General features: G+C 40.2%; 1 protein-coding gene and 1 long non-coding RNA gene across 5 annotated transcripts in view; one reads left to right on the top strand and one right to left on the bottom strand.

Moving 5' to 3' along the window:
* Positions 1-18467, bottom strand: part of LOC127533519 (NACHT, LRR and PYD domains-containing protein 12-like) — a 204279-nt gene that overhangs the window by 2532 nt on the left and 183280 nt on the right. The window contains exons 13-16 of the mRNA XM_051946703.1: positions 8818-8991; positions 6274-6447; positions 502-675; positions 158-331 (exon numbers count right to left, since the gene is read on the bottom strand). Of these exons, the coding sequence (XP_051802663.1) occupies positions 158-331; positions 502-675; positions 6274-6447; positions 8818-8991 (696 nt within the window). The remainder of the gene's footprint in view (positions 1-157; positions 332-501; positions 676-6273; positions 6448-8817; positions 8992-18467) is intronic.
* The window catches only part of LOC127533549 (uncharacterized), a 217560-nt gene that overhangs the window by 24779 nt on the left and 174314 nt on the right, over positions 1-18467 (top strand). For 2 of the 4 annotated variants that reach the window (XR_007941286.1, XR_007941282.1), the window contains exon 1: positions 14766-14905. The exons of the other annotated variants lie outside the window; for them this stretch is intronic. This is a non-coding gene — a long non-coding RNA (uncharacterized LOC127533549). Of the gene's footprint in view, positions 1-14765; positions 14906-18467 lie in introns of those variants that run through there. 4 annotated transcript variants of the gene reach the window in all.

Below are 18467 nucleotides of genomic sequence, written 5' to 3'. Positions count from 1 at the left end.
AAGGTTCCCTGTCTGTCATGTCCATGTGCTAAGCTACGCTAACAGTTTCCTCTTCCCTTCAGTCATGGTGTGTAGCTGAGCTAACAGTGTTCTTCTGCTTCCACTCTTTGTGTTAAGGTAGGCTAAAAGCTTCCTGAGAGTGTCTGTCTGTCTGTACCTGAGAGTTTCCAGTCTACAGTGTGGATCCTCCACTTTAGCTCTCAGCATCTTCTCTCCTGAGTCTCCTGGATGGTTGTAGCTCAGGTCCAGCTCTCTCACATTTGAGGTCTTGAAGCTCAGAGCTGAGGCCAGAGAAGCACAGCCTTCCTCTGTGACCAGACAGCCTGACAGCCTGCACACACAAAACAACACAAACCTGATGGACAACACTTGGCTGGATGTTTCTCACTCTTTGTTTTCTTCTTTGTCTTTCAGCTACATTTTGGTGCAGATTTGATGCATCTGAAGCAAATAAAGAATCGATCTTTCATTTTCTTTCACTTTCAAAGTGTGAGTCCTGACCTGAGAGCTTCCAGTTTACAGTGTGGACTCTCCAGTCCAGCAGAAAGACTCTCCACTCCTGAATCCTGCAGGTTGTTGTTAGTCAGGTCCAGCTCTGTCACACTGGAGGACTGGGAGCTGAGGACTGAGGACAGAGCTCCACAGCTTCTCTCTGACAGATTACAGCCACTCAGTCTGAAGAGACAAAGACAAGAAAAGAAGTAAAACATTAAGTACAGTATTTTCTGTCCTGTTGAAAAGACAGCAGTGAATTTAACAACAAATACATCCCACTATGTCCAGAATACAGCAGCAGTAAGTAGTGTAAATGTCTGATAAACTGCATTAATATTCTCCTATCCAGTATTGTTTTAATGTGTTAACAAGACATTGTAGTCCTGCAGCGCCACCTTGTGGTCTGTTCTGCTTTTATTTTGTGGAGAGCGTGTTTCATCTTCTGATGTTTTTGTGATGCTGAATTTCCTGTTTCTTTCTCTTCACAACGTTGTTCTGACGTATCATCAGAGTAACGGTAAAAAACTGTGTAAAAACACTCGTCATGCATTATATTTGTCTGTTTGAATTCTATGAGGAAAGAGCTGACATTGTGATTGACCTCAGTATTTTATATTGTTTGTAGTTCTGAACAGTGAGGTGTGTGTATCGAGCTAGAGAACATGCTAGCTGATGGCTGAAACTCTTTAGAGCCCTTGGAGACAGAATGAGGTATGGAAATGTAAAGTGTACATTATTATCAGATGAGTAATATATTTTATTGAAGGGATTATTTATTTAAAGGAGAATGCCATTACTTCATTTATTTATGAGTAAAGCTGCATGTCATTAGGATTAAAGCAACACATTCTTTCTGTGAACAATAACAATATATTGTATTTGATATATTGTATGTCAGAATAGCTTTAAAAACATTTCATTTAATATTTCGTTGTTATTATTTGGTTAAAATTATTTGTATTGATTGTAAACATGATCAGTATGTGAACATGATTTATGTGTGAATTATTTGTTAAACTACAGAGAAGCATTTTGTATTTCTTCTGTTTTTTTCTGTAGTTTTCACGGTGCTTATCGTACATGGTGCTCGTTGAGAGTAAGAAATAAATCGACACAAGTTTGAAACTCTCTGCATCTTGATTGATGAACCCAAGGGGCCGCTATAAGTAGTGTTTTGGTACTAGACATCGGTCTCCAGACCACTTTTTGAAGGTCTCAGTCTTGTCACAGACCTGACGTCATTTTTACTCAGTCTCGTCTCGGTCATGGAGGACTTAGAATTTTACTGTGAAACCAGCTGAGACCGCGGCTGCAGTGACAGCACTGAACTGTCTCTCAACTGACTTTCCAAAAACGGCTCAGTTCAAGCAGAAGCTACAGTGAGTCATCACAGAGAGAAGCCATTCCTTGAAAAGATGTCCTTTCTGTATTTACAGGTGGGTTAAGTGCACAAGCAGTATATAGGCTACATTATAAGGATTATTTTTTAAGTTCATGCTGACGTTTTGTTCACCTAGTTTGCACTTTGTGATTGTTGTGGACATAGTGTTGCCAACCGTCCCTTAAAATATGGAATTGTCCCATATTGAGCAACAAAATTTTGCATCCCATATGGAACGCACTTTGTCCCATATTACCATGAGAATCAAAAATCAGTTTGTAAAATGTCAACGTAATCGATCAACAACAGGGTGCTTCATGTGAAAATTTACGGTTGAAAAAAAAAAGAAAATTTACGGTAATCTCATTGCCAGCCCTCTCTTACTCTGCGACCACTGAACTGACAGCACACTCACACACGAGTAAGACAATACAGAATCCGGCTCATCTCATTGGTCGAGGTCCTTTCACGTGGAAAGAAGGTATACCGGCAAACAAGAGACAACAACAAAGCAGCATGGATGACACTGACATGGATGACAATTTTCAGGCTTCGGACACTGCCGATGGAACTCCTCCAAGGAAGATTAAGAGGCTGCAGAAATACAGACGCGAATGGGAACGAGAATACATGTGGGTGGAAAAAGGCGCACTGTACTGTCTGTCGGCGTGTGTTTTCTGTAGCCCATGGTGGACTTTATGAAGTTAAACAGCATGCATCGAGTGCTGTACGGTTAAAACCATGAGACACAACAAAACCAGAGGAATCCTTGACCGGTTTGTTGTCCACCAGGCAACGCCAGAGGCAGATATGGGATGTAAAAAATAAGAATGATTTCTTTTTACCCTTTAAATCCTAGTCTGTCATCAGTGTTTGGGAAAGCACACTTTGGAATACCGTAATTATGTCACTATTTGTGCTATTGGAAAAAATCCAACGGTTTCTGAAAGCTGAGTTTTTGCACTTTACAGGTTATGTGTAGTTTTATTTCATTTTATTTTCCATTGACAGTAGTTTCATTCATACCCTCCCAGGAAGCAATAGAAGCAGCAACTTTGGTCCCAGAGAGAGAACTGCCCTGTGCGATTAAATAAAAGCTGCAAAAAAAGCTTAATTTCATAGTTTTTCCCACTAAAACACTAAAATCAAATTCTGTTTTAGTGTTTTTCTTAAACCATCAGTACACTCTTGTAGCAGGAGGTCAATTGTAAATAACATAACCTCATTATGGGAGTCATTAGGTCATTCCCTCACACAGTAGGGTTTGTAAATGCCCTAGTCAGGTGTGAATGGGTTGTTATTTTGCACTGAAAAATAAATTGTTGAATAATAAGGTGTTTTCCATGCATTTGTATCACTCAAAAACATACATCTAATTAAACTCAGGTTTGACTCAAAAAAGGTTAAAAATCGTTTCACGCACAAAAGAAGGCAAAAAAAAAAATCACCATGCTGGGAGGGGTGAGGGCAACCGGGTCGGCCAGCCCTGCCAGGGAGATGTCCCTTATTTATTGTTCATGGAGTTGGCAACCCTATCTGGAAAACAGAAGTTACCACTAACTGTCACTAGCATAAATGCTAAAAGCGTTAGCTTCTCCTGTTGATGATACAGTGTAAAGATGTTAGGATATTTTACTGTTCATAAATGTGTTATTACATGGTCCAATATGTTTAGATTTATTCAAGCACTTGTCCATGGGAACAAATAATAAGTGGAGATGTATTTGTATAAGCCAAGTTCTATGTTATTCTCAAGGAGATGAATATGTTTTCCTTTTTTCTTGTATATAATATGTAACAGTGACTGTACAAACAGCTGTGTTATTACTAAAATATTAGTCTGGATAGCATAAAGCCAAAAAAACAGCTCAGTTCAAGCGGATGCTGTGTACAGTGAGTCACCACAGAGATGCCTTTACTTGAAAACCTGTCCTTTCTGTATTTACAGAATAAAGTCGTCCCGTTACACATACGTCCATGCCTTTGTCTTCATGTGTGTCACATACATATATAAGGAAAAGGCATGTGGTACTATTTGAAGTTGGGCTTGTGCTTCTCATGAACAATAATGAGAAAGACCACATGAAGCTTTGATTATTTTACATCAACGTTAGCTAATGTCAGCTCTGCCGTGCTGCTGCTGCTCACTTGGATGAGAGAACTACTGATGTGACAGAGGAGTGTCCAGCTCAAATGATGCTCCCTGTCTATGAAAAAGGTACGTCTCACGTATGCAACTTGGCCTGGCAACATACACACTTCATTTAGGGCCAGTTTTTAGAATTAAAACACATGATTGCAGAATAAATGTGTAAGCTGAATATAAATTAAACTTAATATTTCTATATCACAGTTTTAGCGTTGTGAGTTCCCTCTTCTATGGCTTGTTCAGTCACACAATCTTTCCCACACTGGGTGTACTTAAAAGAAAAAAATACACACCTATCCCCTTTCTGAAAATGACTGTAATGCCACTGTTAAAGTAAGAAAATGAACTGGTGTGGTCATTTAATATCATATCTTTGTGCAACTATTTGAAAAACATGGCTGCCATAATGCTCCTGTTATGTATTGTGCTGATTCATTCATTTGTGTTTTTAATATGGTCCATGTAGATGTTTCATGAATTCATAAAGCTTTCTTTTCTGTTCATCTTACACTGTAAATAAGATTCTTTTTAGATATGATTCATTGTTATATGACCAGATGTCTTTATGATTTACAGATTGTTGGAGTACAAGGCGGGGCACGAGAAAGATAGCAGCAAACTTTGTGATCCTTTACACAGAAGAGTTCAGGTCTACAGTCTACATTCACCAAGGCAGCGAGCATCACTGAAGCCATTGGCAAACATTTAATAGTTGGATGTAGTGTGCTGCTTCCATTTGTGGAAAATGGACATTTTAAACACTTTGCAGTGCTGACCTTTAGTCAAGGCCCTCCAGCAGTCTCTGATGAAAAGATTCTCTGGAATCTTTACAAAAACAAACATGGCAAAAGAAAGTGAAAGAGAGGAACCTTTGACTATAAAGTGTACTTTTTGGTTCCCCTGCTGGATCCACAGTTTGGACTAAGTTGGATGGATCTGGACGTTACCATTGGAGGAAATGCAACATCAGTGAAGAAGGCAAGAGATGAAGTGAAGAAGTCACTGACAGGTTAGTAAACATTCTATACTGCTGAAAATATTATACCATTTAAAAACCCTAAAATAGTCATAAAGTGTTTAAACTATATTCATTGTTGTCATAAAAATACTATAAAATTGATGATCTCTTGAATCTGACATGGTCTTTATATATAACCTACCAGGACCTTAATATTTTTGTGTGTCTTTGTTTATGTTTTTCAGACACTTTGACCACAGAAGTGGAGAACATAATGAACAGTGAAGAAGATGCAACAGAATCAGGAGCCATGAATGTTTATCTATCCAGTGATTCACCACCAGCCAAATGCCCACGCCTTCTGTCCCACGACAAGGCTCACAAGAAACAACTTCACCCAGGATTCAAGTATTGGAACACAGATTGGAAAGAACTTTGAAGCCAGACTCCAACACTGACAATGAACTTGTCTTTTGGGCAAAAAAAATGAAAGTTTTCCTCAGCTGCACAAATTGACACTGAAGGTGCTGACAGACAATAGAAACTATGAAATATTTGTTTGATACATTTCATATTGATTGTTTGTTTATAGTTGCAGACAAGAGTATTACAGGAAACCTTATACTTGCCTAAAAACTACACTGAATAACTGTTGAATAAAATGGTTAAGTGAAATTTGGTGTGGTCTCAGTCTTGACTCTGACTTGCTTCGTCTTGGCCTCGACACACTGTGGTCTCAGTCATGTCTTGGTATCAGTTTAGGTGGTCTCAACTACAACACTAGCAGTAAGTCCACCTATCAGGTGATCAGGAATCACAGAGTCATCAGGATAAATCAGAATCTCTGCTGGTGAGAAGGTGGACTGTTCAGGTGGTCAAACATCTGAACATTGTTCTCCACATCTTCTCCTTCCTGCTTCTTGTCCAACAGTTGAACTGCAGAGTTTAGTCATCGAACAAACATCAAACACTAAAGGTTTGTTCTGGTGTTTCCTTTTCATTGACGTCTATCTGAAACATTCCATTTTGGAAAATGGTGGAAACTAAAACAGAACCTGGAACCAAGACTGTACAGGTTCTTACAGGTTCTGGTTCTGTGATGCAGGTTCCAGCTTGTTAAGTTCCTGTAGTGGAAGAGGCCTCATTAAGAGAAACTAGAGCTAAAGGTCAGTAACAGAACTGATGTGAGTCATAGAAATACAGAAAACCTCCCACCTCAGCTGTTCTGTTCATCATGAATAAAAACACATTTTAAATGGTCATCAGTTGAACAGGTTGATGAGTCCTGACCTGAGAGCTTCCAGTTTACAGTGTGGACTCTCCAGCCCAGCAGAAAGACTCTCCACTCCTGAATCCTGCAGGTTGTTGTTAGTCAGGTCCAGCTCTGTCACACTGGAGGACTGGGAGCTGAGGACTGAGGACAGAGCTCCACAGCTTCTCTCTGACAGATTACAGCCACTCAGTCTGAAGAGACAAAGACAAGAAAAGAAGTAAAACATTAAGTACAGTATTTTCTGTCCTGTTGAAAAGACAGCAGTGAATTTAACAACAAATACATCCCACTATGTCCAGAATACAGCAGCAATGAGGACAGTCCTCTGAAATATTATATAAATCTGAAAATAATTCAAAGTGTAGCACATTACAGTAATCAGATTACTTTGAAGCTGAGAAGTAAAGTATTTGATCAGATTAAAAACAAACTGACAGTTTAGATTTACTAAATGAAGAATTCAGACCAAACAAGAAGAAATGAATCCAATAAAGGTCACTGTGATTGTAATGTTTTATATTTTCACTAATTTCTTTGTCCACCTTTATTTTTGATGACACATTTAATCCTCCTCAGCATGAAGAAACCACATTTCTGTAAAGATGTTCCACCATCTTCAGAGACTATGTCTTCATCTGTTCTTTGTTGAAGGGTTTGTGTTGCTCTACCTTTGTCTTTTAAATTCCCCAGAAATTCAAATCAGGACACACACTTGGACACGACACAGTTTGAACTTTTTCCTTCTTTAGAATCTGAAAAATAGTGAACTTGATGCTGATGGCAGCGATTAAATCACTGTCAGACTCAGTTACATCTCTGATGTTACAGAACAAACATCTTCTGATCTCCAGTCCTTGTTGTTCATGTTCCTTCATTACTCCACCAAGGAACGGTTACGTGACGATAGGCGTATGTTTGTCTGTGAATCTGTGAATCTGTCTGTCTTTGTGAAAAATTACTCAAAAATGGACCAACGGATTGGGATGAAACTTTCAGGGAAGATCAGAAATGACACAAGGACCACCTCATTAGATTTTGGCAGTGATGCAGCTTATAGACTGGATCCATGGATTTGTTCAGGATTTCCCACTGAAAGATAGCGGCCGGCACGGCGTCACTGTAACCATGACAAGAAGTGAACGCTGCATCAGCTGCCTGATGACGGTCACATGATCGTGATCCTACAACTGACTTATCCATTGGAAATGATTCAAGAAACAATTGATTAAATTGTGAGGGTGTTTCTGAGTTGTCCTTCCATCCTTATGTGAATTCTCAGACTTTTCTGCAGCTTCTTCCTCATGTCAAGACACCGCTTCTTACATAAACACTTCCTGTGCCACGGGGATGGTGGAAAAATAAAAGCCCATAACATAAAAATACACCTTCAAAATAAAAGCATGGAGGGAACGGTTGTTTTAACACGAGCAAAACAAAGCCTTGCAGAAAGTGATGAACTGATCAACAGACCTTTGTAAGAATAATTTACACATATGTAGGTCACACAATTCAATATCCGTACGTAACGTACACATACATAACACATGTCTGTGCTTAGTTCATTTTCTTTGTGGGTACATCTATATTTAATGGACACATTCTACAGTGCCGTCATTTCTGATCATCAGTAATAACAATAGTCATAAAATGCTGCATTTCTACAAAAAATATGCTGCATTTCTGACAATGCCATATGGGGGAATGAACAGTGTTGGTGGAGTACTGCGCTCCATGAGTGCTTTTCTTGTTTCTTCTTGTGCCGTTGAGACTCAGGCTTTGGTTTTCACTCACACATGAATCCCACTGGAACCAGACTAAGGATCTCCAAACTCATGTATTTAAAATGTTTATCTCCACTCTTGATGAAGTCTGGACTCCTCATAGCGTCAGTGAGCTGGACTCTTCATTCTCTCTCAGTCTCAGGAGACACTCTGCTGCCCAGTGATTGGCTCTCAGTCCCTACAGTCTGAAAGGAACCAACAACCTTTAACAGCCTCACATCTGAAAAAGGTCATAGGGTCCCTATGAGGGTGTAGCTCCTCTTCAGGGAGAGCAGAGAGACCATGAACCTCACCACAGGTTGGATGGATGTTCTATCCTTCACCAACACTTCAGTTGAAGGGACTCAGCCATCAGCAGCAGGAAGACTGGACTGACCTTACCCACAGACCAGAGGACATGAGGACACTGCTTATCAACAGTCATGATGACTGTCCTCACCTGCAGGGCTGCTGCTTCACTCCATCATTTCTGACAGACCTGAAGTCTGTCATTGACGTCTATCTAAAAGATTCTATTTGTAAAACAGTGGACACTAAAACAGAACCTGGAACCAAGACTGTACAGGTTCTTACAGGTTCTGGTTCTGTGATGCAGGTTCCAGGTTGTTAAGTTCCTGTAGTGGAAGAGGCCTCATTCAGAGAAACTAGAGCTAAAGGTCAGTAACAGAACTGATGTGAGTCATAGAAATACAGAAAACCTCCCACCTCAGCTGTTCTGCTCATCATGAATAAAAACACATTTTAAATGGTCATCAGTTGAACAGGTTGATGAGTCCTGACCTGAGAGCTTCCAGTTTACAGTGTGGACTCTCCAGTCCAGCAGAAAGACTCTCCACTCCTGAATCCTGCAGGTTGTTGTTCGTCAGGTCCAGCTCTGTCACACTGGAGGACTGGGAGCTGAGGACTGAGGACAGAGCTCCACAGCTTCTCTCTGACAGATTACAGCCACTCAGTCTGAAGAGACAAAAAGCAGATTATACCGATGAAACAGCAGGAAAATTTAAAGTGTCATCAGTTTCCAACTACTTACAGAACTTTCTTGGAGGCTTTGACCACTGGCAGCAGCCTCAGAAGAGCCTCCTCTGAAGCAGAGTATTTCTTCAGGTCAAACACGTCCAGATGTTCTCCTGATGACAGTAAGATGAAGACCAGAGCTGACCACTGAGCAGGAGACAGTTCATCTGTGGACAGACGTCCTGATCTCAGGGACTGTTGGACCTCCTCCACTAGAGAAACATCCTTCAGTTCATTCAGACAGTGGAACAGATTGATGCTTCTCTCTGCAGACACGTTCTCACTGATCTTCTTCTTGATGTACTTTGCTGTTTCCTGATTGGTCTGTGAGAGACTTCCTGTCTGTGTCAGCAGGCCTCGTAGGAGATTCTGATTGGTCGGCAGTGACAGACCCAGGAGGAAGCGCAGGAACAAGTCCAGGTGTCCGTTTGGACTCTGCAAGGCCTCGTCCACAGCTCTCTGGTAGAAACGTGTTGGATCTATCTTCTGTCTGAACAGTTTAGACAAACGAGATGTTGTTTGTTGTTGTTCTTCCAGCAGGTTGACTCCAGAGTTGATGAAGGTCTGATGGACATGAAGAGCAGCCAGAAACTCCTGAACACTCAGATGGACGAAGCAGAACACCTTGTCCTGGTACAGTCCTCTCTCCTCTTTAAAGATCTGTGTGAACACTCCTGAGTACTTTGAGGCTGCTCTCATATCGATGCCACACTCTGTCAGGTCGGACTCATAGAAGATCAGGTTTCCTTTCTGCAGCTGCTCAAAAGCCAGTTTTCCCAGAGACTCAATCATCCTCCTGCTGTCTGGACTCCAGTGTGGATCTGTCTCAGCTCCTCCATCATACTTGACCTTCTTGACTTTGGTCTGAACCACCAGGTGGTGGATGAACATCTCAGTCAGGGTTCTGGGCAGATCTCCTCCCTCTCTGCTTCTCAGCAGCTACTCCAGAACTGTAGCAGTGATCCAGCAGAACACTGGGATGTGGCACATGATGTGGAGGCTTCGTGACTTCTTCAAGTGGGAGATGATGCTGCTGGCCTGCTCCTCATCTCTGGATCTCTTCCTGAAGTACTCCTCCTTCTGTGGGTCGGTGAACCCTCTGACCTCCGTCACCATGTCCACACAGTCAGGAGGGATCTGATTGGCTGCTGCAGGTCGTGTGGTTATCCAGAGGCGAGCAGAGGGAAGCAGATTCCCCCTGATCAGGTTTGTCAGCAGCACATCCACTGAGGTGGACTCTGTAACATCAGTCAGGACCTCATTGTTGTGGAAGTCCAGAGGAAGGCGACACTCATCCAGACCGTCAAAGATCAACACAACCTGGAAGTCTTCAAAGCTGCACATTCCTGCTGCTTTGGTTTCACTGAAGAAGTGATGAACAAGTTCCACCAAACTGAACTTTCTCTCTTTCAGCACATTCAGCTCTCTGAAAGTCAATGGAAACATGAAGTGGATGTCCTGGTTGCTTTTGTCTTCAGCCCAGTCCAGAGTCAACTTCTGTGTTAACACTGTTTTCCCGATGCCAGCCACTCCCTGTGTCATCACTGTTCTGATTGGTCCATCTCTTCCAGGTGATCCTCTAAAGATGTCTTCTGCTCTGATGCTTCTTTCTGCTCTGTCTGCTTTCCTGGATGCTGCTTCAATCTGTCTGACCTCATGTTCATCATTGACCTCTGCAGTCCCTCCCTCTGTGATGTACAGCTCTGTGTAGATCTCATTCAGGAGGGTCTTCTGTCCTGCTTTAGCGATGCCCTCAAACACTCTCTGGAACTTCTTCTTCAGACCACGTTTAAGTTTACGTCCACAAACTGCAGCAGCAAGTTCTGAATGAAGGAACAACATGAGATCAAAGAATAAATGACAGTAAACATTGCAGCAGTTCATCCTCCTAAAGACTGATTGTGTGAAGATATTCAGAGACTTTAGTAAATGTTCTGTTGATCAGCAGCTTCAGTCTTTACACAAATCCTCTTACTGCTCTGTAGACAGTCAGCCAGCTTCTCCTGCTTCATCCTCCTCAGGAACAACACTGTGATCTGCTCAAACATCTCTCTGCTGCTCCTCTCATCTTCATCATCACCCTCCAACTCCTCCTCATCCTCCCTCTGACTCTCTGAGCATTCTGGGTAATCTGGACTCACAACCGTCTGCATCTTCTTCAGCTCCTTCTTCACAAAAGTCACCATGTTGTCCTCCAGCAGCTGGAACAGAGAAATGTGTCAATGAGTCCATCAGAGTCAAATCATGGAGCCAAACATCAGATCCATGTTGGACACACTGACAGTCCACTGGTCTACAAAGAGCAGCATGGAGACGCCTGAACACAACAGATGGAGAACAACTTGTTGTCCATGAACTCACCATGAATATGGAGTCCAGGTGATGCTGCTGGACAGACTGAGCTCTGGGAACCTCTGAGTTCTGCTGCTCCACTCTGTGGATCAACATCAACAGGCAGATCTCAGTACCATACCTGCCAACTTTTGAAACCTTAAAAGCCTAGTGGCCAGCCGGGGTCCAGGTGCCACAGGCCCTGGTAGGTCCAGGACAAAGTCCTGGCGGGGGGTTCAGGGGGGCAAAGCCCCCCGACGCCAAATGATTTTTAGCATTAAATCAACTTAGAATGTGGCTAAGAATCATGTTTCCATGTAACTTAAACTGTCAATTCATAAATGCTGATGGAAAAGATCAAGGACAAACTTAACAATATATAGCCTTTCGGAATGTTCCTTTAATTTGACAGGTACTAAACTTAAAATATCACAGGCATCCAGATCACATTTTTCAATATTGTGATGACATTTCTCATTCTAATAATTTTTTGATGTTTCATTTACTATAAAGTTATTAGGAAATATTACCTACTTCTGTTCATGAAAAGATATGTTTGGAAGTTATAACTTGAATTCTTATACCCAGTAACAACATTATTGACTCATCAAAAATACCTCACTGTATGTAAAATAAGTCTTGTCATTTCAAAGCCTCACATTCACAAAGAGTCTGCACACATCAACAGTAGAGTCAGCACATTTTTCACAACTAGACCAGTTACTATGAACTGAAGTAGTCTCTTCTGATCAGATGAGTCCAGTCTCAACTCTCAAGCATTATTATTTTCCATGGTGCATCTCTTGGCTTTCTTCAGTTGTTCTTTTGAATGGGACACACTGTGGCACTTGTTACCTGAAGCTGCTCAATGAATTAATTGCCTTTAACTTAAAATCTGTGTTACCGACCCGATTCTGCCGGCTGCCGAACCGTGGTTGGGCAGCCTCAGGTAGCGCTTAGCTTCGCGCGCTAGCGCTAAAACTTATCTTTAAGTTTTTTATTGTATTGTATATCATCGTGGTGCATTTCGCTCTGCCTCCGTTTTCACACTCGTGTCTGCAACACACACCACAGCTGCAGCGCTCCTCCTCACGTCGCACACACATGCTCTCTCTCTCTCTCTCTCTCTCTCACACACACACACACACACACACACACACACACACACACACACACACACACACACACACACACACACACACACACACACACACACACACACACACACACACCGTAACCTGCCTAGGTTAAAGGAGAGCAGGCTCGGCCTGCAACAGCTGCATCATACGCATTTTTTTTTTGTGTTTTCCATGATGAGGGTGTGTGCATGAAGCGCAGAATGATTGATCTGAAGAATTTAGTGTGTGTTTGATTTAATTCGAACAGTGTCAATGGTCCACTCTGAAAAAAATCCGTATTTTGATTAATAAAACATTAACCCAGAGTGGGATCATGAAAACCGTAATCATTACGGCAAAACCGGAGTAGTTGGCAGGTATGCAGTACGTCTGTCCACACAGAGACAAACACCAGCTATGACACCATCAACGTCTTCAGGAGACACTGAAAATGGAACCAGTTATCTCCACATTTAAACCTCATCATGTCTCCCCTCGCTGTGATGTGGACGTTCACAACAGACACAAACACTTTGGATTTCAGAGCAGGTCGGACAACACGTCGTACAAACTGGTTCTGTTCTACAATAAGTGACTCTTTCTGTCAGTTCCAGCTTACATCTGATCAGCAGACGGATGGACGTCTTTGAAGTTCATGAATTCATCCTTTGACCAGTCACTCTTGAAGGACAGACAGCTGGGTTCAGGACAGTCTGGTCTCTGCTGCTGGATCCTGAAACAAAACCAGAACAGATAAAAACTGAAGCAAAACATCTTCAAGCTGTTAATAAACACATCAACAACTTTGAGTCTGAAATGTCTTTTTGTCAGTTTTACTGTCTCACCTTCCATCTGAAGATCGTCTGAATTGAAGAGGATGATCCTTTGACCAGTCACTGTTCATGGACACACAGCTGGATGCAGGTCCAGGTCCAGGTCCAGGTCCAGGTGGATTCCTGTCAATAATGATGCAGCAGTGATGTGATGCTGAGCTCTGACATGCAGCAGAGTCCTGGACAGTTAGAGATGGTGGTCTCACCTCTGAGCTTTGCTCTGGTTCTCCTGTTCCCCACACAGAGAGCTTTTAGAGGGAGGGACTCCCTCCTCTCTGTCCTCACACTCATCCATGATGCTCAACTCACAGCAGCTCACACACACTTTCTACCTTCACCTGCACAGGAAACAAACATCATTCATCCACTCAGATCCTCCTGGAGAAGATCAGCTGCTGCACTTCTACTATCAGTCCAGCAGATGGAGTCATGGAGCTGCAGAGACTCACAGAGAAACCGAAAGTAAAAAAGACACGACACAGTTTGTTTTGTGAAGAAACAAAGAAACATCAGCAGCTGATCAAACTGACTGAAGTCAATCAATAATCTAATATAAATACTGACTGATTGCAGTGAATCAATAACCTGATAATCATATTGATGGATGTTTAAACAGCAGTGATCCAGAGTTTGTGGTGAAATAAGAAGTGAACATGTAGAAACATGACAGAGCAGAAACAAACAGCAACATTACTGAAGTTAAAGCAGCAAACAAAGCAAACTTACACTTTATTCAAAGCGCTGAAGAAGAACAAAGTTTCCAGTCCAATCCTGAACACTCAGACAGGTGATCTGTTTCCTGGAACCAGTCAGGACTCCACCTGTGAGGAAGCAGCAGGCAGAGTTTCACAATAAGAGCACATTTTACAGACTATAATAAAAGTGACGTAGCTACCATCATTTAGCTGCTGCTGCTAACAACATTAGCCTCCATAGAGGAGATAAACTCTCCAGGTCAGTGTTAAAGTCATCTCAGTAGCTGGTTGTCCTCTTCTCCACATCTGGACATCATCACATCTAAAGCAGTGACCTACGTTACTGTAGCTGAAGTTACTGTAAGTTAACATCAGACTGGAACCTCTGATCATAAACATGTTCTAACATCTGCTTTTAAAGTTGTTCTTAAATCTCTTTTCATGACTATTTACTTGTAGATGTAGAACCTGAAGCCGAGTTGAAGCACAAAAATCTTATGGAGTCACAGGAGTGCCACATCAAAATATAAAGAGAAATAAATAAATAAATGTGGAAATATAAGGAGAAATAAGTAAATAAATAAATAAAAAGGAAAATTTTGTCTTTGCTTTTACCTTTTCCGTTTTTTACTTTTATTTATTTATTTATTTATTTATTTCTATTTATATTTCCACATTTATTTATCTATATTTTGATGTGGCACTCCTGTGAGTCCATAAAATCTAAACTATGTTTTGTGTTATTGTGAGGTGCAGCTTTAAGTTGTGTAACAGAAGTGTGTGTGTCCGACTGAACAGCAGGTGAAATGTTGCCACGGCAACAGCAACAACAAACACTGTGGATGAAACCTGGAAACAAGGACCGAACACACAGCAGGTTTGTTCTGTTTCTGTCTTTTAAAGCTTTATTTTATTGATTCTAAATCTACCAGCAGCTACAGACTTTCTTTGACCAAACACTGATGGATTCAATCTGAATTTCTCTTCCTGCTTCTCATTTTTCTTCATCAGGAACATTTTTAGGTTTTAATCCTCCACTTCCTCACTGCTGCTTTTTGGATTTTAAACTAATTCTACTGTTTCGTTTTCCTCCCTGCACTGTAAATAATACATAAAATCTGTAAATAAACTGTAAAACTCAATCAAATCCTGTAACATTTTAAAACAAAATTTACCTGCAAATATCTGTAAAATATTTTTATTTTATTTCAGCTGATTGAAAAACAGTAAAAGTGTCATTTTATGGTCACATGTTGTAAAAGAACAAATTACTTAAAGTAAAAATGCAGATTTTTATTTATTTTGATGTGGACATTATTTACAACTTTGTTTTGCTTTATTTGATTTTTAACTGTCAACATGTAAATTGATTCTTTTTTCTTCACAGATATTATTTCTAATTTAACAAAACAGGAAAAATAATCAAACTGACAGCTGAAAAAACTATTTATCATTTTTTCTTAAATATAAATAATTCTTCTCTCAAATAATGTTCAAATAACAGTAAAAATGTATATATATAGTACTCATTTAAATGCAGTGAAACTCTGAATTTTGTTGTCAAATGTTTTTATGGAACTGTTATTTTAAAAAATATTTCAAGATATTATTTTACCTTTGCTGTTATTTGAAAGAAAATAAATAAATATTGGATATTTTTTTATTTGAGTTTTTGGTAAATTACAGGTAATATTCTGTAAAATCACAGAAAAAAATATGAAATCAAGATAAAACAAAACAAACACCAGAGCTGTAAATAATGTCCAAATCTGTATTTTTATAAATAATACATTTTACAATGTGTGACTCTAAAAATGTCCAATTTTACTGCATTTAAATCAACTAAAAATATCAATATTTTCCAGATAATGTTCAAATAATGCTAAATATCTGTACATTAAAAAATGCTGTCCAACAGAGGATTTGTTGTCAAATATTGTTTAAAAAACTGTTACTTTTAATATTTTAAAATATACTTATATATTGCTGTTATTTAAAGATAAAAACAAATAAATACTGAATAGTTTTTTAACCCTTATGTACCCTAGGGGGTCATTTTGTTTTGTGGGGGTTGATCTGGACCCCCAACCATGGTATATTCTGACACTATGAGACATTTATTGTGAAAATAACGCTGGTTATCTACCTGTAAACTGTAGTATTATGTTTTCCTGATAGAAAATGTTAGAGAATTTCTGGATGTCTGGTGAGGAACCTCAGGAAGTGAACTCAGGAACACTCAGGAGACTCAGATGACTGATGTAGAGAAAAATGCTTTACTGAATTCAGGAGAAATGATACAGCAAGGACCGCATATGCCGACAAAGCCAGTATCAACTCTGAGGAGTCTCTCTGTCCTTGGAGGGTTTCTACTGTCTGAGAGAGAAAAGAGGCAGATCTAACCTTGTTATTGTTGCTATATCAGCAAATAGTTGTCTGTCTGAGCAGTTGGTGTGCTTCTGTGTGTCTTCAATTGGGGTCAAAGGGTGACCTTCTGTATGTTGGTTCAAAATGACCTATTACCTACAATTTTTCCTTCACAAATCCCTCCTTTTTGATCGTAACATCAAACCTAGACTACAAGTAAAAGGAAACATTTTAAGTGTGGGGAAACCCAGGGCCAGAGAGGCTCCTCAGAATTGATTCTGTAATATTGAAAAGGTAAAAAATTCATTTTAAAAAGTCATGGTAATACACAATAAAATTACACATAAAATACACATAAATTTAAATCATCTTGAAAATTAAATATGTTCAAAAAACTTGGAGTAATTCGTCACATCTGCTATACCTGTAATTACACACGGTTCAAAAAACTGAAATTTCAATCATCTAAACTAACTCAAAATGTCACCAAACCACAAACACCTATTTATTAATAGTATGTTAATAGTCACATACCCTTGATTTGTTTAACACTAATTCATACTTTTGAGGAAGAAAATGCTAAAAAAAAAAGAGAGAAAAGTAAAAATCTGTTGACGTAATGAGAGGTTAGCTCCATGAAGGGATAAAAATGAAGGATACATGGAATTCAATGCTTAAAAACTCTTTCTATTAAACTAGCAAACCTACTGCAAACATGTAATTAAACGGATGTATGTTTTACAAAAAATAATCATTTCACGTCAAGTTTTACACAGAGACATCATTCCATGAAAATTCAGGTATTCAGGCAAGTTGTATTATTCATGATTTAGCAAAATTAAAATGAAAACAATTCAAACAACACTATATTGATTATTTAAACACACGTGTAAAGGTAGTGCAGTGTAGATGTAACTAAGTGTGTGTGTGAGGTGTGTGTATGTTGTGGTGTTTGTGTGTGTAGCTGTTGCATCCCTCTTACTGACCTGGTCTAAATCATCTTTTATTCGTTCAGTTCAACCAGTGTGAACGATGCAGACCCTCCCATTTCTCAGATCAACGCAACTCCAAAGAGCACAATAATGCAATGTGTGGATCAGTGTAAAAACAGCACATCTAGGAAACAAAATGAGAAAATTCTCTGAAATCAATGAGTATTTGATTATATTCTGTGATTCTAAAACCATTCTCTTGTAATGTTAAATCAGTAGGAACTCATTGTTAAACTCCCGGTCCCAGCTGCGGCTGTCTTCCACACCATTATCACAGTCTGTATTATATGGTGGAATCCACTGATTCATCTCAATTAGGGAGCAGAAATGAGCAGAAATATGTGTGCAGGAGAGAAGGTGAGGCCTTCTGCACTCAATTTAGTGCTCAGCAAATGAAAAGCAGCTCAACTGGGTTGAGGTTAGGTGACTAGTTGTGCAGAAGCATTCCCTTTTGTTGCCTTTAGAAGGTCTTGGCTGGATTTGGCAGAGGAACAAAACAAGTGAGAACAAGTAGTAGTGAAATTACCAGTACAATGATGGAGGGCCTTTCTATTTTGCAGAGCCACAGTTTTAACCTCCTGTAATTCTTTGTGTTCTGCCTGTCAGGATTCTGCCTCTGCTGCTGCCTTTTTGTTCCTTTTCCACTTTTCCTGCCCTTCCCTATTATTGCCCTTCTGTGTGTGTTTTTGTCTTGTGTGTCTCTGTCTCCCTCTGTCTGCCAGCCTTCCCTCTTGTCTCTCTCTCTCTCTCCCGGTCACTCGTCCTCTGGCTCTGTCTGCTGATTGCCCTCAGTTGGCATCAGCTGATCAGTTCCCCTCACTCACCTGTTCCCTCAGCCATTTAAGCTGAGTTGTTGTGTGAGTTCTTCCCCTCTGCTTAGATTGTATTGAGCCTTGTAACACCATAACCTTAGTTCATTTGGTTTTTGCCCAGCTGTCCGAGTTCTAGTCACTGTAGTTGTGTTTTTGGAATTTTCATTAAATAAAACCCTTTTTCATTCCCACCTTTAGTCTGTCTGTTTGCCTGCGCTTGGGTTCTCCACCCCCAAAATCCTAACACTGCCACCATAGCACGGCTGGA

Source organism: Acanthochromis polyacanthus, chromosome 4 (genome assembly GCF_021347895.1).
Source record: "Acanthochromis polyacanthus isolate Apoly-LR-REF ecotype Palm Island chromosome 4, KAUST_Apoly_ChrSc, whole genome shotgun sequence".
NCBI lineage: Eukaryota > Metazoa > Chordata > Actinopteri > Pomacentridae > Acanthochromis > Acanthochromis polyacanthus.
Note: the sequence above shows the minus strand (reverse complement) of the source record. Positions and strands in the feature narration are given on the sequence as shown.